This window comes from Uranotaenia lowii, chromosome 2, assembly GCF_029784155.1.
Source record: "Uranotaenia lowii strain MFRU-FL chromosome 2, ASM2978415v1, whole genome shotgun sequence".
NCBI lineage: Eukaryota > Metazoa > Arthropoda > Insecta > Diptera > Culicidae > Uranotaenia > Uranotaenia lowii.
This window is the reverse complement of record NC_073692.1, coordinates 254024693-254048821: the sequence shown is the minus strand read 5'-3', so window position 1 is coordinate 254048821 and position 24129 is coordinate 254024693. Positions and strand designations below refer to the sequence as shown.

At 40.5% G+C, this 24129-nt stretch overlaps 5 protein-coding genes across 5 annotated transcripts; 2 read left to right on the top strand and 3 right to left on the bottom strand.

Moving 5' to 3' along the window:
• Positions 1–1558: 1558 nt before the first annotated feature.
• Positions 1559–5629, bottom strand: LOC129742525 (uncharacterized). The gene is made up of 4 exons (XM_055734432.1): positions 4580–5629; positions 3709–4312; positions 3196–3360; positions 1559–1983 (listed from the first exon to the last, which is right to left on the bottom strand). The coding sequence occupies exons 1-4, from the start codon at positions 5627–5629 to the stop codon at positions 1559–1561; spliced, it is 2244 nt and encodes a 747-aa protein (XP_055590407.1).
• Positions 5630–7438: 1809 nt separating this feature from the next.
• On the bottom strand, positions 7439–8670 carry LOC129746422 (uncharacterized). The gene is made up of 2 exons (XM_055740071.1): positions 8243–8670; positions 7439–8180 (listed from the first exon to the last, which is right to left on the bottom strand). The coding sequence occupies exons 1-2, from the start codon at positions 8648–8650 to the stop codon at positions 7461–7463; spliced, it is 1128 nt and encodes a 375-aa protein (XP_055596046.1). The 5' UTR covers positions 8651–8670; the 3' UTR covers positions 7439–7460.
• Positions 8671–13066: 4396 nt separating this feature from the next.
• Positions 13067–15326, top strand: LOC129745649 (probable ATP-dependent RNA helicase DDX56). The gene is made up of 6 exons (XM_055738869.1): positions 13067–13235; positions 13306–14054; positions 14264–14363; positions 14464–14804; positions 14864–15005; positions 15060–15326. The coding sequence occupies exons 1-6, from the start codon at positions 13146–13148 to the stop codon at positions 15306–15308; spliced, it is 1671 nt and encodes a 556-aa protein (XP_055594844.1). The 5' UTR covers positions 13067–13145; the 3' UTR covers positions 15309–15326.
• Positions 15327–16914: 1588 nt separating this feature from the next.
• On the bottom strand, positions 16915–17609 carry LOC129747964 (39S ribosomal protein L14, mitochondrial). The gene is made up of 2 exons (XM_055742396.1): positions 17476–17609; positions 16915–17417 (listed from the first exon to the last, which is right to left on the bottom strand). The coding sequence occupies exon 2, from the start codon at positions 17410–17412 to the stop codon at positions 16939–16941; it is 474 nt and encodes a 157-aa protein (XP_055598371.1). The 5' UTR covers positions 17413–17417; positions 17476–17609; the 3' UTR covers positions 16915–16938.
• A 1857-nt stretch (positions 17610–19466) lies between these two features.
• On the top strand, positions 19467–23621 carry LOC129742524 (uncharacterized protein K02A2.6-like). The gene has a single exon (XM_055734431.1). The coding sequence runs from the start codon at positions 19467–19469 to the stop codon at positions 23619–23621; it is 4155 nt and encodes a 1384-aa protein (XP_055590406.1).
• The last annotated feature ends 508 nt before the right edge of the window (positions 23622–24129 follow it).

Below are 24129 nucleotides of genomic sequence, written 5' to 3'. Positions count from 1 at the left end.
CGCCAGTGTATTGCTACCTCACTCACTCACACGCTCCCTCGCAACACTGGCAAAATTATCGGTGGGCCACCGTCCGTAAGCAAAACTCCACCAGGTCAAAACCAGTGCAACACCGTCCGAATAAACAAACAGTTTGACAGCACCTAGTGGTACACCAGTGCAACACTAGTGCATCACTCGGCATAAACAAATACGCTATTAGAAATTGTGGTAACTTGCCCTCAATTTCCGGATGAAGAAAACACAACTTTACTTGTCAGCTGTATAATGTAATCTATATTTTCCTCAAACCTCTTCTCAAAACCTACTTAGATACTATTAATAATTTAAGATAGCACATCTCGTTTTTTGTATAATTTTTAAAATTGAATAGATTTTTTTAAAATTATGGTACAATTACATTTACAAAACGAAATCATTAAATCTTTGAGGTAATCTTCTAGTTCGTTGATTATTAGTTACTTGTTCGTCTTCAAAACCACGGAAAATGTCTTCGGCTTCAATTGATGAGTTATTGGGATCTGTTGAATTTGCAGGTTGTTGGAATACAGGAATATCAGAACTGTTAGTTGAATCTTCTCTAGAATTTCTCTCGTCCAAAGACGCATCTGGTTGCGAATCTTGTCTTATTTTTTTGAAGTGTGCGATATTTCTCTCAATTGTTCGGCCTGTCTCTGGATCTTCCACTGTCGCTCTAGGTCCTGTTCGATCAACGACTTTATATTTAGTTTTGTTGAAAGTAGTTGCAAGCTTGTTGGATGGTAGAAGATTTTCCATCAATACAGTATCACCTGTTTCGATATTGGACTCCTGCGCATGTCTTCTACGATCCTCTCTTTCTTTTCCTTTTTGTTTATTTATTCGATCAAGATCACGAAAATCAGATGATTGCGGCGTCGTTTCAATATCTTCGATTGACGGTAACTTTGAACGTATAGTACGTCCTAGGCATAATTCTGTTGGAGTTTTCCCAGTCGTAGAATGAGGTGTTGTATAATACATTATCAAATATTCGTTCAAATCTTTCTTCCAGTCACGGTTTAATGCATTACTTATTTGAAGTCTTTTTAAAAGAGACCTATTTTGCCGTTCTACTAGGCCATTCTCCTGTGGCCAATATGGTGCTGTATGATTCAGAACCACGCCATGAACTTTACAAAACTCACCGAATTCTTTGCCAACAAACTGTTTGGCGTTGTCAAGTGTAATAGTTCGAGGATAACCCAATCTAGTAAATATTTTTGTGAGTCTTTCAACAGTGTCCCGAGCACTGATTCTTGCCATGATTTCAACTTCTTTGTATCTGCTGAAGTAATCCACAATAACAAGCAAATACTCTCTGTTATGACCGAGTCAGAAGAACAGTTTCCGGATGGAAGTAAAGATATCCGAAGGTTTACAAGACGATTTACTACTTTATTTTAAACTAACAAACGGAGTGAAAATATAAACGTGGCTTTCTTGTTTGTTGTTGCAAAAGGAGTGATGAAGATGGCCGTGCTGCCAAATCGGTAGATATGACAGCTCTCCCGCCGCTCAAAATAGTTGCTCCTCGGCGCTAGAGATCCAGTCGCTGTGGTGGTTTGATAGTCCTCACCGAACGTCGCAATCCTTCGCCCGCTGAAGCACCTGCAGGAAACACCAGTCGCTTGGACTCAGTATGTTCACCCGGATCGGTCACTGGTTCAGCTGCAGAACTACTAAATTGTCCAGGATGAGCAACGTTATTATCAAGATCAGGAATGTCATAAAGGTCATTTTTACTAGCATGGGTTGTTATTGCGACATTATCATCAACATTTTCACCGCGATCAAAAAATTCGTTCGTTGAAGAGCTCTGTACCCCTGAACCAACGCTGCGTAACTGATCTATGTGACGTTTCCATTTACGACCGTCGTCCAACTCAACTAAGTAATGTAGCTTGCCTAAACGTTGCATAATTCTACCGAATTCCCACTTGTTCGCGTTAACGTATTCCCTAGCTGAAACACGCGAATTTACCTGAAGTTCTCTGATTTTTCTTTGAATATCGTTCCCCTTTGGATCGTCTGAGGGTATCATGAGATCTAAGCGCGAGCGAATCTGCCTTCCGAAGACTAACATAGACGGAGATTTTCCTGTCGCAGGATGTATCATCTTTCGATAAGAGAGTAGTATCGAACACAACTCAGCATGGACTTCGGAACGATTGCAATTTAAAGCTTTCAACTTGTTTTTCATTGTTTGTACGAATCGCTCTGCTTGACCGTTCGTAGCAGGGTGATAAGGCGCGGTAAATTTATGAATGACTCCATTCAACTTTAAAAATTTCCCGAACTCTGCAGAGGTAAACTGTGTACCGTTATCCGTAACGAACACCGACGGAATTCCGTATGTAGCAAAAAATTCCCTGCAAACGCGAATGGTGGTATCAGTGGTCATATTATTTACTACGCGAACATCGGGCCACTTTGAATAAGCATCTATCAAAATAAGGAAATACTGTCCAAGAAACGGACCAGCATAATCTGCGTGTACTCTTTGGAACGGTTCCGATGGAGTCTCCCAACAATGGAAAGATATTTTAGGGGGATTAGCCTTAGTCGCCTGACACGAGCTGCAATCATTGACAAGACGTTCGATGTCTTTGTCAATCCCTTCCCACCAGCAGTAGGATCTTGCGAGAGATTTCATTCGCGAAACACCGAAATGGCTTGAATGGAGCTCATCTATTACCTTCGAACGTAAAGAAGGTGGAATGTAAACGCGTATTCCCCTCATAAGGCAATCTTTCTGTAATGTAAATTCTTCTTGTCCGATTCCGAAACGAAACTTAGGTTCGACAACTCTTCCAGCTTTTAAACCGTTAAGCAATATTTTAACATTACTATCCGAAAGTGTAGCGGTTCCTAACTCATCAACAGTCAAGGGTAACGTTTGGATCATATTTACTTCTACCGCGTCTGGTTCCTCGATTTCATTATCAGGATTTGTCATACTAACCGGCAAACGAGATAAAGCATCCGCGTTACAATGATCCGAAGAACGACGGTGACGAATATTGTAATCGAACGACTGTAAGAATGCAGCATAATGCTGCATGCGCATGGCAGACATTGTTGGTAAACCCTTATTCTCTGAAAATATCTGACTAACCGGTTTATTGTCTGTGATAAGGGTAAATTTCCGACCGAAAACGTATTGATAAAACTTACGAATGCCAAATATGATAGCATACGCCTCCTTGTCCACTTGAGAGTATCGCTGTTGTGTTTGCGTAAGTGTTTGTGACGCGTATTGCAGTGGTCGCTCAGTCCCATCAGGAAACTGATGACTGAGAACCGCACCGACCCCGTATGGCGATGCATCAGTAGCTAAAACTAGCGGTAATGAAGGATCGTAGTGTACAAGAAATCTATCCGATTGCATTTCTTTTTTCACGAGATTAAACGATTTATCGCACTCCTTCGACCATACGAAAGGAACATCATTTTTCAAAAGATTATTTAAAGGAAACAAAACCGTACTCAAATTAGGAAAGAATCTGCCATAGTATCCCACTAGGCCTACGAAACTACGAATTTGGTCTTTGTCCTTAGGAATTGGCATATTTTGTATAGCCTCTACCTTTTTACGCAATTTATGCACTCCGTGCTTATCCACCATATAACCGCAATATTCAATCCTATCTGAAAAGAAATCGCACTTGTCACGATTGACACGCATACCATGCTTTTCAATACGCTGAAGAACTTCTCCCAATCTAAGTAGATGCGTTTTGTCGTCAGGACCACTAATGCGAACATCATCAATAAACACGGTCACCCCCGGAATTCCTTGCAATATTTGCTCCATTAATCTTTGGAATACAGCAGGCGCGGAGGCCACACCGTACATTAAACGCGTTGGGCGGAATAATCCCCTGTGAGTAGAAAGAGTAAGAAGTTCCCGATCCTCGGGGCGAACCTCCAACTGCAAGTATGCTTGTGATAAATCTAACTTAGAAAACTTTTCTCCTCCTGCTACAGAAGCAAACAGTTCTTCTACTGTTGGTAACGGATGGTCGTCGACCAATAAGCAAGGATTAATTGTGATTTTATAATCACCGCAAAGTCTAACTCTACCACCTGTCTTGAGTACTGGTACAACAGGTGTTGCCCACTCGGAACGCTCAACTTTCTCCCAAACCCCATCTGCTACTAGCCTATCAATTTCTCGATCAATTGCATCACGTACCGCGAACGCAACCGGACGCGCCTTCATGTAGACTGCACTTGAATCAGGACGAATGTTAAGCGACGCTTGAACTCCGACAATTTTCCCGATACCGTCCTGGAACACACATTGGTGCTTTTCGAGTAAGTTTTTTAATGCAGTAAGAGATGGCTGTTTGAAACTAGAAGCATAGGATACAGAATGTAAATTGGACTTGCAAATGCTGTTTAAATCTAGATTCAATTTAAGAATCCAATCGCGCCCCATTAGTGGATGTCGATTTGAATTGGCAACATGGAGGGGTAGTGTGAGCTCATCACCGTTCGAAATAGTATTTACAACAATTTTTCCTAAAATCTTAATATCGGAATCGCAATAACTCACCAATTTAGTATCTGTCGGTTGTAGCGTCACGTCCTTGAAATAACATCTCTTATCCCGGGCACTAATCAAAGAAACAGGTGAACCAGTGTCCAACTCGAATGTCAACTTCCTCCCGTTGACCAGCAGATCCAGCAGAAACTTATCAGCGAAACCCAGAGTACTTCGCAGGTGGAGAATATCTTTAACCAACACAGTTTCTTCGATGTGGTGTGCATCCGTCTTGGTTCTACTGGAACTTTGCTTCGATGATTGACACACCTTGGCCAAGTGTCCCTTCTTGCCGCAAGCTCTACATTTGGTGGACTGATATTTGCAAGTGTTGGCGAAATGTTTCGAATCGCCACAACGGTAGCATTTGGCACCTCCTTCTAGGCTGGCTGACGGTTTGTCCTTGGATGTTGTTGGGGAAACCGGCTGGCGAGGAACATTTGACTTTTTGAATTTCCTCTTCCCGTGCTCGATTTGTTGGACAGCAGAAGTTGGAACCAAACCCTTCATCTCGTTGGTTCCCCGTTGGGACATTTCCATGCCAAAAGCAATGTCTTTAGCTTTGGCAAGCGTAAGGTCACGGACTTCCAGAAGACGTGACTGGATTACCCGGTTGGACAACCCGAAAACGAACTGGTTGCGAAGAGCAGTATCCAGATGATCCCCAAAGTTGCAAGTTTGGGCCAGCTTCTCGAGGTCCGTCAGGAAGTCACTAAGTGATTCCTGGTCGTGCTGATTCCGACGGCTGAACTTGAAATTTTCCAGAATTTCCAATGGTTCCGGATTGAAATGGCGTTTCAGCAGGTCTCCAATCTGCTTGTAGCTTTTCGTTTCGGCAGCTTCGGTTTTGAGCTTGCTACAAAGGATGTCGTAGGTAGCAGCTCCCATATAATGTAGCAAATAGTCGCGCCGGTCGTTGTCTTGCACCTTGAAAATCCGGAAAGAAATCTCAAGCCGCTCCAACCATCGATCGAATTTGGATGTTGCGGCATTGAACGGCTCGAATGTAAAGCTTGCCGGCACCGCAGCAGCAGAAGATGTACCGGCAGTAGGGGGACCCATGACGAAAGTTTGAGGTTAGCTTTATTAATCTCGGAGAAGGTTCCGGTAAGCTGCAGGTTTTCGTCCGTCCTCGTCGCCAAACTGTTATGACCGAGTCAGAAGAACAGTTTCCGGATGGAAGTAAAGATATCCGAAGGTTTACAAGACGATTTACTACTTTATTTTAAACTAACAAACGGAGTGAAAATATAAACGTGGCTTTCTTGTTTGTTGTTGCAAAAGGAGTGATGAAGATGGCCGTGCTGCCAAATCGGTAGATATGACACTCTCCTGATGGAAGTGGCCCCAAAAAGTCAATTGCAACATCAACCCACGGTTTTGTGGGTAGCTCCCGTCTACTCATCGGTATTGGTTTGCTTGGTAATCCAATAAGTTGGCAACCTTCACATTTTGAAACATGCGCTTTAGCTTCACGGTCCATAGACGGCCACCAAGCTCGATCCCGTAATCGTCTTTTCATGATCGATTCTCCCGGATGACCTTCATGAGCTAATTGAAGCATACGTGAACGTAATTCTTGGGGTACAACTAATTTATTTCCTCTCACAATCGTATCATCAATCAAGCCCAACTCATTTCGAAAAGGCTCGTACAATTTTACCAATGGATTATTCCAGTTTCCACTTATAAGTGAATCTTTGAGTGCTTTCAGTTCAGGATCCCTTTTAGAAGCAGTCTCAATTTCTGTAACATCAACTGCTACTGATTCTTGAACTGCAAGGACTAAAAAGTGGTTATCTGTTTCAAATTCGACAGGTTCTTCCAATGATACTAGCCGGGACAAAGAGTCCGCAATGTTGCCGGTTCCTTTCCGATATTTAACAGTAAATTTAAAAGATTGGAGTCTTAACACCCACCGTTCTATCCGAGCGCATGGAGTAGAAGTCGGAGAGAATATAATTTCTAACGGTTTGTGATCTGTTTCTAATTCGAATTCTCTACCAATCAAATATATAGCAAATCTCTCGACTGCCCATACCAAAGCCAGCGCCTCTTTTTCTGTCTGGCAATATCGTTTTTCTGTGGTCGTAAGGCTTTTACTCGCGTAGCTTATTATCTGAGGATCAGCATCAGATTTTCCTTCAAATTGAATTAAAACTGCTCCTAGGGCAACCGGAGAGGCATCTGCAACGACCCGAGTTCTCAGAGAATTGTTGAAGAACGAAAGGGTTTCAACATTAGCTATCATTCTTTTTAAAAGATCAAAACTTTTCTGATGCTTGTTTTCCCATTTGAACCTATTGTCTTTGCAAATAAGTTGACGTAATGGTTCAGTTATTGTAGCAAGGTCTGGAATAAATTTTCCTACGTAAGTAACCAAACCGAGGAAACTTCTGACTTCTTCAGGAGTTTTTGGTTCACGAAATTTTTGAAGAGATTCAATTTTGCTCACAGTGGGCTTGATGCCTTCCGATGAAATCTGATGACCAAGGAATTCAAGTTGCTTGACTTTAAAAATACATTTGTCCTTATTCAACAGAATGTTTCTGGTTTCCAAAACCTTAAGAACTTTTTTCAATGCCAAATCATGTTCTTCCTCACTATCTCCCGAGACAATTATGTCGTCCAAGTAATTGACAACATTGTTGCAATCAACCAAAATATGTTCTAAAATCTTTTGAAACATTTCAGGAGCGCAAGAAATTCCAAACATCAAACGTTTGTAACGGAACAATCCTTTGTGACAAATGAAGGTTGTTATATAGCGGGATGATTCCTCTAACTCAATCTAGAGGAACAGAAATCAAATAAATTCGTTTAGGAGCATTATTTAACTAAACATTTGAAACTTTTTTTTAAAAATTGGAATGTCTACTAATTACATTTATTTTTATTTTAGATTGCTTACCTGATGAAAAGCATCTTTAATATCTAATCGGCTAAAGTATCGAGATGATTTGAAAAGTGGCAAGAAGTCCTCGAATGTAGGCATCATATGATGCTCTCTCAAGATGGCCTGATTAGCTCGTCGCATATCTACGCAAAGGCGCAAATCACCGTTATCTTTTACAATAGTTACCAGTGGTGAAACCCAAGGTGATGGTCCTGATACAGGTTCGATTATATCGGTTGTCAGAAGTTGCTCTAATTTCTCTTCAATCCGACTAAGTAAAGCGATTGGAGGACGACGTACACGTTGTACAACTGGAGGAATATTTACATTTACTGGAATCCTAACTTGAACGTTCTTAATTTTTGGAAATGGTCGTTTTAACTCCGGTGCCACTGCGTTGATAGAGTTTTCCAAATTGGCCAATCCGAGTTTCAACACTCCCAGGCGAATCGCTGTTTCCTTTCCTAGCAGTGACTGTAATCCACCTTCCACAACATAAAACATAGCTGTTGTTTTGCAATTATTCGTACCAGATTCTACTGAAATTATTGCTTCAAACACATGTATAATTTTTAGAGGTTTGGCTTCGCGTCCGTACCCTCGCAGTGTAGTATTGGGAACATATCGTGGAATCCAACTTTTAACATCTTGTCTTCTCATATACTCCCAGGTAGTATCGTCAATTATGTTTTTTGAACTACCAGAGTCGATCAAAACCTGGAAAAAGTGGTTGTAGAATATTTCCCTTCAACTAAAATTAGAATGAAGTAAATCAAAACCTGGACTAAAACTCCGCCAATTTTCGTCCATAAAAACTCGTCACCGTCACCGATGTTGAAGATAAAACTATCTGGTTCAGTGTGACCATTTTCTTTCGACACAATAGCGCGTACATTTCCATACCTATATTTCTTAGCAGGATGATGCGCGGCTGGACTTCCGTAACGTCGTTTGGTATTCAATCTCGATTGACATACTTTCGCATAATGACCCAATTTGTGACACTTCTCACATTTTTCTTTACGAGCTGGACATTCAAGGTCGGTTGCAAAATGACCCGATAACCCACAGCGATAACATAGCTTAAGATTTTGTTTAAGTGGATTATTAAGTCTGTTGATACGATCAGAAGAAGTTTCCGTGATTGCTTTTGCCTGCTGTTTTATGGATTCAAATGAGTTGACCATTCTTGTAAGCTGTGGTAGAGTAAGCTTTTCCTGTTGTAATACCCAAGCAACATTTTAAACTCCTGTTGGTTTTATAGGAAAATTTGGAAGTTTTATAACGAAATTGCTCAAGAATGAATAGCCGTGAACATTATTTCGACAGGACCATTATAAAAACTAGCTTTAGGATATCTACACGACAATTATAAAACCTGTTTAAAAAATCAAAACCGATTTTAAGGAAATTTTATCTTCCGTGTATATAGCGGTTTTGGAAGCCGCTATAAAGCAATTTTAAAACCTCGCTATAAAACCCTGTCAGAATGCCATAAAACGTCAAATGTCAACTAGCTCATTTGAAGAAGAAGAAAGAAAAGAAGAAAAAAAATAGAATTTTTCGTTCGATTTCTACTATCGAAAGGTAAATTTTTCATCTCTTGAAAATCCGTATCTTGTAGTTAATACATTTTTTTTTAACTTTCAGAAGATGATTTCCAGAAATTTGCAGACGTGCATCCCTTGCCTAGCCTGGCCAACGGAAGCCTTGATGTTACATGAGAAAATTAAACAATGTCAAGGATTTTCCATGAATCGAAGGTGCAATCCACCGGAAAACCGCTTGTGCCGTCTAATTGGGTGTTGTAGCAGTGGCTGGGTACCGGAAGATGGTTCTTTTGTCGATCAAAATACCCGGAAGGAACATCGAATTAGGTGTGGGAGCTGCTGCGTAGCTGTGAAGATGAAAACCGAAATTGTCCACCTACACACAATCCCGCAAAGAGAATCTACAATGATTCTCAATAAGTGAGCCTTATGAATTGATTACCAATAAAAAGTGAATCAAATATTTTTTTTTTTCATTATTATTTGATAGAATCTGAATTTTTAAAAGAAAAATTGTCTCGTATTGGTTTTCCGTGAAAAGTTCATTATTTTCCTATTCCTCCATTCCTCGAGACAAGCTGAAAGTGTTTAAACAATTTCTGAAAGTCAAATAGGTGTTCGGTATAAAGCGCCATTTTCTGCTGTAATTTAAAAAAAATCGCTTGAAATTTATATGCATAAAGCATTGTTTTGCATAAAAATTTAGAATTGCGCACAAACATTGCTTAAAATACACATAAATATACAACATGAGCATCTATGAAGAAAATGAAATATATTTTGGGATGGAAATGAATATAAATTTCAGAATTTAGGTCTTCTATTTTGCAAAACTAGACTGGCCCACGTATTTTATACGAGTTTCTCGAAAAATCAGCAGATAATTTTTGAAGCGCATAAAATTTGTGCTTAAAAGAATACTAGATCATGAATTTTTCTTTGGTTTGATTGTATGATTGGTCTTGTGAACATTTTTACTCTTGGCCAGATCTAACCATTTTATTTTATCACCCTTATTCTTGTTTACGGCGTATCGAACATTCGTTCGAACGGATACTTTCGAACGAATTCGAAAAAGGTATTCTTGTTTTCGAACGAATGCGATACTTTCGATTTTAGTGTTACCTGATGAACTCCCAAATTTTCGAACACCAAATGACATTTCTCGCAGCAAAATAAATGTGAACATCAGCTGTTTTGGTTTTGTTTTCACCAGAGGTATACCGGTAAGTTTTAGATATTTCGATTTTCATTCTTTCGGAAAACGACTGAGAATCATCCAGACCATGGTGAACATCTTTTCTTTCTTCCCTAGGTGATAGGTGGTGCTAAGATTGATTCGATATCCGGTAGGTGCTAGAAGCCAAGAACACCAGGAAACGAATCAGGTCCGTCGACGATTCCACAGTCAGCAGCAGCAGCAGTAATAGAAAACAGCAGGAGTGGAGGTTGCCGGATACAAAATGCTGTGCGCGATGTCAGACGATAAAAAGGCTGCCCGATACTAAAAATCTACTCGACAAGAGGAAAAGGGTAAAATCATGGCATGAGAATCCCAGAACGAGCCGGAGCCAGTGGGTGCTGCTGTCGTTGTTGCCGCTACTACTGCTGCCAAAAATCTTAGCCCCTCAGAAACGAAGGAAAACATGACGACTGAATTTGAAAGCAAAATTTAACATGTAGGATGAAATTTTCAGTCACCAAAAACTTGGAAATATAAAATTTTGAAAACAAACCCTGTAAAATTTAAAATTTGCTCCATTTTTGTATGGTTCGTTCAACCCCGGCTCTCTTTTTTTCATTTCTCCCAATTTTGAAGTTTCTTCTTGCTCTTGAAAAATATTCGTTATTTTGGTTTAAAACGCAAGCCGTTCGCAGCATTTGACTTGCGTTTTATTTTATTGCTTTGTAGATTTGCCTCTGATTGAAAGGATTGAAAAGCGCATAGTTCTGACGAGGTTAATTTACAAATAAAGTTGTGCATTTTGAATCAAACTATTTGTTTTTTATTTCAAACCACACAATTTTACTTTTTGATACTTAAAATAAAGTATTTTACCTCACAACATATCATTAATTTTGATTCAAAACTGAACTCAGCTTCACAAACGCACCCTGTTCGCAGCATCATACTCGCGTTTGTCGGCCCATAGAGGAAAAACGTTCGAACGAAAACGAGAATGCAAAGTTTTGTTCGAACGAACGATGTTCGAAAGATCGAACTGTTCTCATTCGTTCGAACGAAAACAAGAATACGAAATTGCTTAACTTTCGAACGAATGTCATTCGATCGAAAACGAGAATAAGGGTGTATATGTCATTCGGTCAGAATATTTTTTCTGGATCAATTCCATTTTAAAACCGCTGATCAAAAATAAAACATACACGCAAACAATTGTTCACTCAAAAAAAAAAAAATGACATCTTGAATTGCTCTTACGAGGTTTTATAAGGTACTTCAAATGTGTTCTTCAGAACCTCCTGTAGGTGGGCCTTTTTACACTGATAAGTGTTTTATAGATGTTTTAATGCAGTTTATAAAGCTTGACGATGTTTTATAACGAAGTTTTCAAGCGGGCTTGCAGATAAGTATAAAACTAAAATTGTTACTTGGGATAGTTTCTCCTTTAATTCCGTCGGTGCAAAGTAGATAACTTTATCGATTATTCTTAGTTCCCGGCTTTCTGCATTCGAATTTCCAAAATCGCAACGTTTTGCCTGTTCTGAGCAACGCATAAGAAATTTAGATAAAGTTTCTGCTGAACCATCCTGAACAGTTGTAGGAGATAACTTGCAAAACTCGTTCCGTTCGAAACTCTCATGCTGTTTTGGGGAAAAGTATTGATCCAATTTTTCGATAGCTAATTTGTACGGGTCGACATTCGATTCGTTCTCTACATCAGCTCCTTCAATGGAATAAAACAAATCTTGCAACTCTAAACCCCCTTTCGCCAAGAGAATGTTTTTTAGTTTGGTTGTATTTTTCTCCTCACTTGCCGCAATAATCACTTCGAAGTTTCTCTTCCATCTTATCCATTCTTTCCGGATTAGTGTTTCTGGAAGATGGCCGAATTTAAACGGGTTTATGTTCCATCCTTCCATTTTCTTCGTTCTGAAAGAAAAATGTATCATGGTAACAGTTGCCAACCAAACATGTTGTTATTTTTCACTAACAACTTCTGAAATTTTGGCTACAGGTTTTAGTTATTTAAATAATTCAGGCTTTTACGCCATTTCCCTGCAAAGCAGCGGATTATTCTGCATAAAGCAGTGGATCTTTGAATCAGGCTATTACGCCAATCAGGTTCTTACACCAACCAGGCTCTAACGCCTATCAGGCTCTTACGCCAATCAGGTTCTTACACCAACCAGGCTCTTACGCCTATCAGGCTCTTACGCCAATCAGGCTCTTACGCCAATCTCTGCTAATAGCAGACTTTTTCGTTTTCTTTTTTTATATTTTAGAAAAACTTATTTCTTACCAGTTTCCGGATTTTCCGGTTTATCCTCGTCGCCAGATGTGGTAACTTGCCCTCAATTTCCGGATGAAGAAAACACAGCTTTACTTGTCAGCTGTATAATGTAATCTATATTTTCCTCAAACCTCTTCTCAAAACCTACTTAGATACTATTAATAATTTAAGATAGCACAGAAATATTTGGTAATACCATCATGGGCACCATGGGGGTGATGTGTGTGAATCAGCCGTGTAAATATCTATATGAAGATCTAAAAATTTTAATCCATTCAACCCTAAAAATTCATTCCCGATAATAAATCCGCTTTATGGTCTTGCAGCTGCTTCGAGAACAGTTAATCCCCTCAGTGGAAACTCGTAAAAAAAAATTGATGCAAAATTCAAAAAATGTGTTCAGACACTTTTGTATTTTTTCTAGAAGTGAAATTTTTTCTTCAGATTATTTATTTTGCGTAATAAACTCGAATGTGAAATATGAGAGAGAACCTACATTCAAAGGGTTCCCGATAGTTAAAACTTAGCGTGTAGCCTACTAAATGGTACATTGTCGATATACAGTACACCTCGATTCCTACTGGGCTTATTTTCATCACAAGAAATTCTGCATGTGGTTCTACTGAAGTATCGAGTCAATTTATTATTTTATAAATTAAATGTTAAAAGATTTATCAAATATGCCTAACAGTGACGAAAATAAAACACTCAATTTCCATCAGATGGAATTAGACGATCGGATATTAAAGGTAAAATTGCTTTAAACGTAAATGAGAAACGGAAACATTATTTTATTTTCCTAACCTTAAACAATTGCAGGCAATCGCAAAGCTTGGATGGCTACAGCCAACTCTAATTCAAGAAAAAGCTATTCCCCTTCTGCTGGAAGGAAAAGATGTATTGGTCCGAGCCCGCACCGGTTCTGGGAAAACAGCTGCTTTTTCAGTTCCAATAATACAGAAGATTCTAACCGGAAAACAGGCTGCTGAGGAGCAGCAAACATCGGTAATTATATTGGCTCCCAGCAAAGATTTGTGTCATCAGATTACTAAAGTAATCGAGAACTTGACAGTGAAATGTGGCCGACTGGTACGGTGTGTGGATCTATCGACCAAAGTTGAAAAAGCAGCCCTTAAACACATGCTAGCTGAAAGACCCGATATTGTGGTTTCGACTCCTGCAAAATTGCTAGCACAGCTTCGAGAAGGAACGCTGAACGTGAAGGATAGTTTAAAAACTTTGATAATTGATGAAGCGGATTTAATGTTCTCATTTGGGTTTGAAAACGACTTGAAGACGGTGCTCGATTTTTTACCTAGCGTACATCAATCGATCCTCGCATCAGCCACACTTGAAAAAGATGTAGTGGAGCTAAAGAAAATAGTCCTCCACAATCCTGTTATTTTGAAATTGGAAGAACCAGAAATGGCCCCTGCCTCACAGCTGGCCCACTTTCACATTCTCGCAGAAGAAGCAGATAAAGCTGCCGTTTTATATACATTGTTCAAATTGCTGCTCATCAAAGGAAAAAGCATCGTTTTTGTAAATTCCATCGATCGGTGTTACAGGTAATGAATACTAAAAAACACTGAGTAAATAGAACATAACATACCCATGATGAATTTCATATCAAATTGATCAGGCATTAAATGATCTTCTCTGAAGATTATTTTCTGGCTTGAGCATGAACAACATCTAATCTTCTCTCTGAACGTTGTTCTACGAAAGCTATTTATTAAAACTATAACACGTTACTAAACTTTGTCATTTTTTGTAGGTTGAAATTGTTCTTAGAACAATTCAGTATACGATCATGCATTCTTAATTCAGAACTCCCCGCCAAGATCCGGTGCCACACCGTAAACCAGTTTAATCAGGTAGATGGCGTTTTATAAATTACTGTTTAATAAAAACCCATTTTTTCAACAAAAATGAATTACGATTAACTAAACTTTCTCTATTTATGTTTGAATCCAGGGCTTGTATGATATTATCATCGCATCGGACGAGTTACATGTGCTGGATCCCACAGTTATCGAGAAACGCGCCAACAAAAAGAAACAACTCAAACAGCTTAGTAAACAAATTGAATCGGAATCCGGAGTGGCCCGTGGCATTGATTTCCAACATGTTTCTAATGTGATAAATTTTGACTTTCCAAAAGACATAAATTCTTACATTCACCGTGCTGGGCGGACAGCTCGAGGTAACAATACCGGTAGCGTGTTGTCGTTTGTAAGCATGGAGGAGAAAGAACTCATGGACTGTGTGAATGAGCATTTGAGCATAGGATCAGAAAGCGATGAAAAAGTTCTCAAGTAAGTCTTTGATGTTCTTCATTGATGACAAAATATAATTTTATTCGCCTCTTTTACAGGAACTATCAGTTCAAAATGGAAGAAGTTGAGCCTTTCAGATACAGAGCACGCGATGCATGGCGGGCAGTCACAAAACTATCTATTCGAGAAGCTCGAATAAAGGAAATAAAAATGGAAATGTTCAACTCAGAAAAACTCAAGGTAGGAATAAAGAAAATATTTCCCCTTTAATATACACTAACGTTTAACTTACAGGGTTTCTTCGAGGAAAACCCCAGAGATTTGCAGGCTCTTCGGCATGATCGTACCCTGCACACCGTCAAATTACAAGAACATCTAGCCGATGTTCCCGAATACATTGTACCGTATTCTTTAAAGCACGTCACCGGAATAGTTACAAAGAAAAAGAAGTCCTTCGTTCCGCGAAAACGTAAATCGGATAGTAAAGCCGATAATCCACTGATGGTCGAAGGAATGGACTACGGCAAACAAAGGCGTGTGTAATAAATTGTTTAAAATAAATGAGCTGTAGTTTTCTTTGTATTTAAGTTATCTTGATTGAAATCAGAATTAAACAACCATATCCTCAACCAGTTTGATAAAAAAAATTGAATCTGATAATCTTGCCATTTTACCCCGGGAGAAAAAAATAAAGGCCCTTATTCTGCGCCGCGCGTGACGTGATGATTGTCACCTCACCTCGAAGTCACCGTGAGATTTGTCACCTTATTCCCGTAGTCGACGTGGGTAAAGTGACAGAGGTTCATTCTGGGTGAGTGGCCGAATGAACGCATCTGTCAAAATGGTAGAATTTGTTCTGTATTGTTTTTTTTTGGCTCGCAATTCGAATTTTCCGAGCTGATTTTCCAAGTTTTTTGTGATAATTTCGGTTCGTAACTGGCCATCAACGGGTCGTAAGGTGACAGCAAGCAACAAAAGAAAAAAAACGGGCATTATTGTGCGCCCTAAGTGAAAACGATGAATCCGGAATTCGCATCGAATAGAACAAAAAAAAGCACAACAATTGATGGCTGCTGCTTCAACCAGCCAGGTCACAAAAGGCGGATTTCATCGCGGGACATGGCGAAAGACGTGGGATACTGCGAGTGAGGAAGAATAGTTTAGGGCAGGACTTCGAAGCCGAACCTTAAATTTGTCCGAAATAACCACTACTCGGTGCAAGGGAAATTTTCCTCCAGCGACGGGAATCGAATAAAATGGAGTGAAGTGCTATATAAGTGTGTTTTTTTCTTCATGTTGAATATTAACAGTGAAATAAAGTTAACCGTCGCCCAATTTTATATGCTTTTTATTAATAACGTCTTGTAAAAAAAATGTTTCGCTGTATGAATAAATTTAAAAATACAAATATGAAAGTGATTTTTTCTTAATTGATTCTTAAACCATCATACTGTAGTGAAATTCGGTATTTACAGCCTAACTTCTCCGTTTTCAATAAAATTTCTTTTAAATTTCTATCTCGTCACCACCTGAAAAGGTACCGACAATTGTCACCTAAAATGGTCACGCAAATGCGACGATTCTCACTCAAGGTGACTACGAGAATAGGGTAAGAACTCACAACGTTCATCCGAAGTGACGTTTCTCACCTAAACCGACTGCTAGAATAGAGTGACTTGGGTGACTCGACTATCGTCACGTCACTCGAGGCGCAGAATAAGGGCCAAAGTTTTGCGTTCAACAGTTAAATCACAAATGCTGTCGATTGCTTGTGAAATTTTGAAATAGTTCATTTGTGGTAGTTTCCTGTTCGAGGAAGAATGACTCTAACGGTTTAAACTCCTATCAAAAAAGAAAAAAGAAGTAGTTTCCTGTTGCAGGTTGAGTTAACCCAAATTATTTAAGCATCTTCATCGTGCATCATACTGAATTAACAAATAGTTAATTTAGAAATAGGAGGAAAACAACGCTACATATAATAAATCTTTAGTGGATTCCTACAATACAGCTTAATTGGGATGAATTAATTCATTGGGCTTAAATTCCTGAAAAACAACAACTAAAATATAGCGTAAATAAGACGGTTATACCTGATTGCTATGTGCAATTCCTTATTGAAATGATTTATGGATTAAATAAAATAAAAAACTAATTAAACATTGTATATTTTCTGTTAGACAAATCTACTGGCAATTCCCAACAGTTTAGTGTAATCTGCACCCTTCGCCTGAGTTTTCTCTTTCAGGATTGTTCTTAGAAGAGTCGGAATAGGAACATGAATACGTGTCCCAAGCGGAGTGCCGTTGTCATCGATGAGCACAATATTGTTGCTGTCGAACTTGGGAATCTTGGGCTGCTGGCGCTGCCGACATCCAACCAGAATTGCTTTCTTCTTCTGACCCTTGATGGCTACCAACACCTTGTCGCCAATTTTGCCCACCATTTGTTTGTTGTAGACATGTATGCATTTTGGTGGTTTGCCTTCCGCCATGGCCCTTTTACCGATTTCACTGTTATCAACAACACGGAGCCGAGCCAGCTTCCGGATTTCATTGCATGCCGGCGTTGTGTGTAGCTGTTGACTTTGGGTTACATAAGTAACCAGTGGAACACGGTGCATAGCGCGCAGCAGATTGTGCGGAAACATATTTGCTGAAAATCAAATATAAGGATTGGTTTTACAATTTTCAGTTAAGAATTAAAAAAATACCTTAGTTGAATCAGAAAATTGCTATTGGAAATTCAACAACACATTTTAAAATCGAATAAAAAACAAGCTGAAATTTTCTTGGCCCTTTTCTATTTGTTTACATTTTTTCTTTGACGCCAGCGGTGCCAGGTTTACTTATTTCTTGAAGACTCCGTGAGTATTCCTTACTAATTTTTAAAAATGCTTCAATTTTGTACTCATTTCAAAAATAGTTAGCAACTATAATTATTTTCGGTACAGGCCAGCATAAATTGAGGCGTTTAAATTCCGGACCCATTCCACGCGCCTGTCAACCTCAAAGTAATTTTAAATTATTCATATTCGTAGAATTCATGTACACCATTCGAAGGTATATCACAGGGTATATTCTTCAGTTTTGTTTTGCATTTCGAAAAAATCAAATTGGACTTGTCAACTGCTTTCAGGATATCAAAGCGTTTGAAGCTCATTTCTAATAATTTTGGGTTTCACAGAATTAAAATCGTCTGAGAAATAAAGAACTTAAAACAGTTGAAACGATGTGACATAAAAAATGTGTTGTGGAACAAATTGTTTGTTCGTATTGAACAAATTGTTTCATATTCGTATTTTTATTGCGTCTTTCAGGCGCACATTTTCGTATTACACATATTGCATACTTGATGAGTCAACGCTTAAAATTTCAGGTAATATTCAAACCATTGTATCTTTGTTTTATTAGAACTCTAATCAAGGTACAATTCCGGATGAAATGTTTGTCATAAGCTTTAACAAAACTTGTATTTAAAACGTATCGATCACTAATGCTTAGCTCTTTTAAAAATGGAACAGTTACGAATGCGTGTATCTCAAAAACCATTCGCTTTATCGAAATAAATACTTTCTATGAAGGAAATGAAGGTAATCTTATGATAATTGATAAATAAATAAAAAAAAAGGCCCAGATAGAGAAACCTGTGATAATCCCGATCTGGACCGTTCGCCGGTCCTCTGCAGACTGAGCTCTTCTTTTTTTTTCCGGGAGTTTAACAGCATGCTGTCATTCTTCCCTACAACTGAGCTCTTCTCTCGAGTATGCTTGCTTTTATAATCATTTATACTCGGGCAGTTTACATCGTGCGTCAGGATACCACATCCTCCGGTTGCACAAAAAGCTGCATCATGGCATTCAGGCATTTTTGTAAATCCATATTTAGCCAATTTCTAAATTCAATCAGTTCTTTTCGTCTCCTCTTAATGTATCCATCTGATTTTCATTATTCTCTACAACTTAAATTTTCTAGATATTTCGTCACATCTGCAATTTTTAGTTGCTTTCTTAAGAGCCGTTGTTATTGTATATTTTTTTCTCTTTATATTTATTTTTTCTATTGTAGGTAAACGACTATCTCATTCAGTCATTACTCCAGTTTTCCATGGTGATTTTCGCTATCTTTCTACTTCCATAATCTTATATTTTTCTCCAACATCTTCCTCTTCCCGTCATATTCCTTTTTGCATTACCTTCCTATCCATCATCTTTCTCTTTAATGTATATTTACATTAACTTTCTCTTTTCTTCCAATTTTTTTCATTCTTTTTTTTACCTTCACCATACTCTCATCTTTTCTTTGTCTCTTCTCTCAGATCATTATATAAATATTTTTTTATACATCATCGTTTTGATATCCATCCAAATTACTGATATCTTTATACCATATCTCATTCCACATTTCATTTTTCAATCTTTATGTTATAAATTTAGATTGCTTCACCTTAAATTACATTCCTTGATTTGCCACACCTTGCATTATATACATCTTGCTATCAGCTGTCAAACTGCCCCACGCTTTTTGTACTTCCGTTAGTCAGAGAAAACCGAGCAAAGAATATACACGCGTTTAGCCTCTGAAAAGTTCTCGTGTTTTCATTGCTGCCTTCCAGACGTTCCCTAGTGACCCACATTGCGGCCAACCTACGGCCACTTCCACAACAGTTAATTTGGCGACGAGTGGTTTTGGACGCTGGAAAGGATGTTTCGGGACGATCCGCCTGCTAATCGTGCTGTTGCTGCTGCCCCAGCTGCCGCTGCTGTTCCAGTTGCCGTGCCGCCATCTTTCACAATTGAACCATTCGACCGAAATCGAATGAAGTGGTCAAGATGGGTGGACCGACTAGAATTTTCGTTCACCTTGTTCGGCATTCGGGGGGATTTCCGATTGTTTATGTTGCTGCACTATATGGGGGGAGAAAATTACGATATCGTTTGTGACAAATTATCACCCCGAAGACCGCAAGAGCAGACGTATGCTCAAATTGTGGCCCTGCTGGAGGCGCATTTTAATCCTGTGCCGTTGGAGATTTTGGAAAATTTCCGCTTCAAGTGCCGCAAACAAGGAGATGAACGACCGGAAGAGACAATCGACGAGTACTTGGTAGCACTTCGAAAGCTTGCTATCACATGCAATTTCGGCGACTATCTCAACACTGCTTTGCGGAACCAGTTCGTCTTTGGTTTGAAGGATCGTGCCATTCAAGCGCGGCTGCTTGAAGTGCGGGATCTCACTCTGGATCGTGCCCGGGATACTGCGGTTTCAATGGAGCTCTCCAACAAAGGCGGAAGAGAGATCCAATTGAAACAAGGAAGAAGTGAAATGAATTTCGTGGACCATTCTCGCTCTGCGAAAGCCACCCGGTCGAATACAATCAAGAAGAAGAAAAGTGAAAATATGGATGCCGGGAAGAAGAAAGGTGAATGTTTTCGTTGCGGAAGTCCAGATCATTTCGCAAACAAGTGTCCGTACCAGAATGCGGTGTGCAGGCATTGCAAAGTATCCGGACATCTACAAAAAGTGTGCCTAAAGATGAAGAAGAACGCGAAAAGTGACGCCAAGAGCGTAAAATCGGATGCAAATTTGCTCGAAGAATCACAAGAAAGTGCAAGTGAGGTTATATCCTTGGATGAAGTGTGCAAGTTAGACGGTGTCACCGTGTCACCATCCCCAAAGTATTGGTTGGATGTGAACGTAAATAGTGCTACGATACGGTTTGAAGTGGACACTGGTGCTCCAGTAACAATAATAAGTGTGAAAGACAAAGAAATGTACTTTCCTGAGAATGCGATGCTACCGTCTAACTTGGAGTTAGTGAGTTTTTGTGATACGAAAATTAAAATCCGAGGAATGCTGAAAGTGAGTGTAAATTACAAAGAAAAATCGATGCTGTTGCCGTTGTACGTTTCGAACGTGAAGAAACATCCGCTGCTGGGACGTCAGTGGTTGTCGGTGATGCGAGTTGATTTGAACAAGATCGCCTACCACGATGTCCATACGATTGCTGCTGCTGCTGTGCCGCTGAAAACAACGCCTGCTGCTGTGAAATCGCTTGTTGAGAGGTATGCTGTTCTCTACGACGAGTCGATTGGAAAGATAAAAGGGTTGTCCGTCAAGCTATGCCTGAAGCCAAATACGAATCCGGTCTACATCAAAGCCAGAACAGTGCCTTTCTCCTTACGTGGTGCTGTTGAGAAGGAGCTCGACAAGTTGGTGAGTGATGGAGTGCTCGAAAAAGTGAACCACAGTGCATGGGCGACTCCCGTGGTTCCAGTCCCAAAGGCCAATAATAAAGTGCGACTCTGCGGTGACTACAAGATTACTGTCAATCCAAATCTGGTAGTTGACGATCATCCGCTGCCGACAATTGAGGAGCTTTTCGCCAATGTTGCTGGAGGCGAGAAGTTCACGAAGATCGACTTGACGCAAGCGTACCTGCAACTGGAAGTTGATCCGGATGATCGAGAAGTGCTGACTCTTAATACACACAAGGGTCTATACCGGCCGACGCGCCTGATGTACGGCATTGCGTCTGCACCTGCGATTTGGCAAAGATTGATCGAGCAAATACTGAATGGAATACCTGGTGTTACCGTGTTCCTGGACGATATTCGGGTTACTGGTCCGAATGATCATGTACATTTGCAACGGCTTGAAGAAGTTCTGAAGCGCCTCAGTTCGTACAACATGCGCATCAACCTGGAGAAGTGCCATTTCTTCGCGAACGAGATTGAATACTGTGGATACAGAATCGACAAAGACGGTATCCACAAGGTTGACAAGAAGATCGCTGCCATTCAGAACATGCCCAGACCGGAGAATAAGGAACAGATTCGCTCGTTCGTTGGACTTGTGAATTATTATGGAAGGTTCTTCCCAAACCTTAGTACGACTCTTTACCCGCTGAATAACCTGTTGAAGAATGACGTCCGTTTCGAGTGGTCGAAGCAATGCGAAGAAGCATTCAGCAAAGTCAAGCAAGAAATGCAGTCCGACAAGTTCCTTGTTCACTACGACCCAACCCTGCCGCTAGTTCTCGCTACTGATGCCTCACCCTATGGTGTCGGTGCGGTACTGAGCCACGTCTATTCCGATGGTTCGGAAAGACCAATCCAATACGCGTCTCAAACGCTCAATGCTACGCAACAGGCCTACAAGCAAGTTGACCGAGAGGCATACGGAATCATTTTTGGAGTTCGCAAGTTTTACCAGTACCTGTACGGGAGGAGATTTACTCTGCTAACAGATAACCAGCCATTGAAGCAGATCTTCTCCGACGCGAAAGGTCTCCCGAAAATGTCTGCCCTGAGAATGCAGCATTATGCTACATTTCTTCAGTCATTCAACTACGAAATCAAGTTCAGGCCTACCGGACAACACTACAATGCCGATGCTTTCTCACGTCTACCGCTGAAGGAGAAAACTCCGGAGAATGTCATCGAAGAGACGGACTACCTGGAAATCAACATGATCGAAACATTACCACTGACCGTAGAGGAGCTCGCTAAAGCTACTGCTACGGACCAGTCTGTGAAAGTACTGCTGGAAGGTTTGCGGAATGGGAAGACCGTCGAACCTAGAGACCGTTTCGGCGTAGATCAACAGGAGTTCACGGTGCAGAAAGGCTGCGTCATGCGAGGGATTCGAGTTTACATTCCTCCGTGCTTGCGAGTGAAAGTGCTTGCCGAACTACACTCTACACACTTCGGCACAAATCGATTGAAGGCTCTCGCTCGAGGATACGTGTGGTGGGAAAAGATCGACCAAGACATCGAGGAGATCGTGCGCAACTGCAACTACTGTCAGTCCACCAGGGCTGAACCCACCAAAGCGCCGACGCACTGCTGGGAAACACCGACTGCACCATTCGAACGAGTTCACGTCGATTTTGCTGGTCCGTTCATGAACACATACTTTATTGTGCTTGTGGACGCCTACACGAAATGGCCTGAGGTGCGTATACTGAATAACATTACTACTGCTACTACCATCCAAATCTGTCGTGAATACTTCGCAACGTACGGAATTCCATCCGTCCTGGTGAGCGACCGTGGAGTTCAATTCACGTCCGAGGAGTTTCAAAGGTTTTTGAAAATGAATGGAGTCTATCACAAGATGGGTGCACCGTATCATCCTGCGACGAACGGTCAAGTCGAAAGATTCGTTCAGACATTCAAAGCGAAGTTGAAGAGTTTGCAGTGTGACAGATCATCGATACATGCTGAGTTGTGCAAGATTTTGCTGGCCTACCGGAAGACGATACACCCAGCAACTGGTAAATCGCCTTCGATGATGCTGTTCAACCGACAGATACGATCTCGTTTGGATTTGCTGATTCCAAATTCAACAACCGAAGCCAAGAAGATCGATGGTAAGGTGCGCGACATCGCTGAGGGGGCGAGAGTTGCGGCCAGAGATTACCTCAACAAGGAGAAATGGAAATACGGTGTGGTTTCTGAAAAACTTGGAAAACTGCACTATCATATTCGACTCGATGATGGGAGAACCTGGAAACGCCACATAGACCAAATCCGAGAAGTAGGACAACATCTGCCGAACAAAAACGATCAACCTACACCTGTGTTGATTGAGAACGATCCTGTTACCGAGACAACAGTACCTGTGGCCATCGAGCGAACTACCATGAACACACCTGTGACTCCAAGAGTACTGCCGTCGGGTCCGAAGTCTCCTACCAAGCCACCATCCATGCCAGCTAGGTCTACAGAGAATCAAGTCACCGAAGTCGCCTTGGGTCCAAGAGAAGCTGCTGCCAACACTGGTCGTAGCCACGATCACCAATCACCAAGACGTTCGGGACGGGTCATCCGACCACCGAAGAAGCTGGATTTGTGAAAGAGATATTTGTACCCTAGCTTACTTATTACTTTGAAATGTATTTGAATTCCATTTGTTAGGAGGGAAGAGCTGTTATAAATTTAGATTGCTTCACCTTAAATTACATTCCTTGATTTGCCACACCTTGCATTATATACATCTTGCTATCAGCTGTCAAACTGCCCCACGCTTTTTGTACTTCCGTTAGTCAGAGAAAACCGAGCAAAGAATATACACGCGTTTAGCCTCTGAAAAGTTCTCGTGTTTTCATTGCTGCCTTCCAGACGTTCCCTAGTGACCCACATTGCGGCCAACCTACGGCCACTTCCACAACACTTTATATCACTGCACCTGACCATGAACGTACTCTCAAGTCAGAACTAAGCTTTCTTTGTTTTTCATTCTTCACCTGGCCATGAGCTTATACTCGGATGCAGGATTTTGTCAATATTTGGTTTACCTGACCTTGAGCCAATACTCAGATTCAGGATTTTGCTGTATCTACCTGATCTTGAGTTGATACTCG

Excerpts from the sequence above, each read along its gene's own strand:
- LOC129742525 (XM_055734432.1), bottom strand. The coding sequence starts at position 5,629 with ATGGGTCCCCCTACTGCCGGTACATCTTCTGCTGCTGCGGTGCCGGCA. Across the intron at positions 4,313-4,579 it reads AACCGACAGATACTAAATTG|GACGGTATCGGGAAAATTGT; the intron begins GTGAGTTATTGC and ends TGTGTGTTCCAG. Across the intron at positions 3,361-3,708 it reads TCAGCGTATTGAAAAGCATG|TTTTAGCTACTGATGCATCG; the intron begins GTATGCGTGTCA and ends CATTACCGCTAG.
- LOC129746422 (XM_055740071.1), bottom strand. The coding sequence starts at position 8,650 with ATGGTCAACTCATTTGAATCCATAAAACAGCAGGCAAAAGCAATCACG. Across the intron at positions 8,181-8,242 it reads TTGGCGGAGTTTTAGTCCAG|GTTTTGATCGACTCTGGTAG; the intron begins GTTTTGATTTAC and ends CACTTTTTCCAG.
- LOC129745649 (XM_055738869.1), top strand. The coding sequence starts at position 13,146 with ATGTTAAAAGATTTATCAAATATGCCTAACAGTGACGAAAATAAAACA. Across the intron at positions 14,805-14,863 it reads AGCGATGAAAAAGTTCTCAA|GAACTATCAGTTCAAAATGG; the intron begins GTAAGTCTTTGA and ends CCTCTTTTACAG. Across the intron at positions 15,006-15,059 it reads TCAACTCAGAAAAACTCAAG|GGTTTCTTCGAGGAAAACCC; the intron begins GTAGGAATAAAG and ends TTTAACTTACAG.
- LOC129747964 (XM_055742396.1), bottom strand. The coding sequence starts at position 17,412 with ATGTTTCCGCACAATCTGCTGCGCGCTATGCACCGTGTTCCACTGGTT.
- LOC129742524 (XM_055734431.1), top strand. The coding sequence starts at position 19,467 with ATGTTTCGGGACGATCCGCCTGCTAATCGTGCTGTTGCTGCTGCCCCA.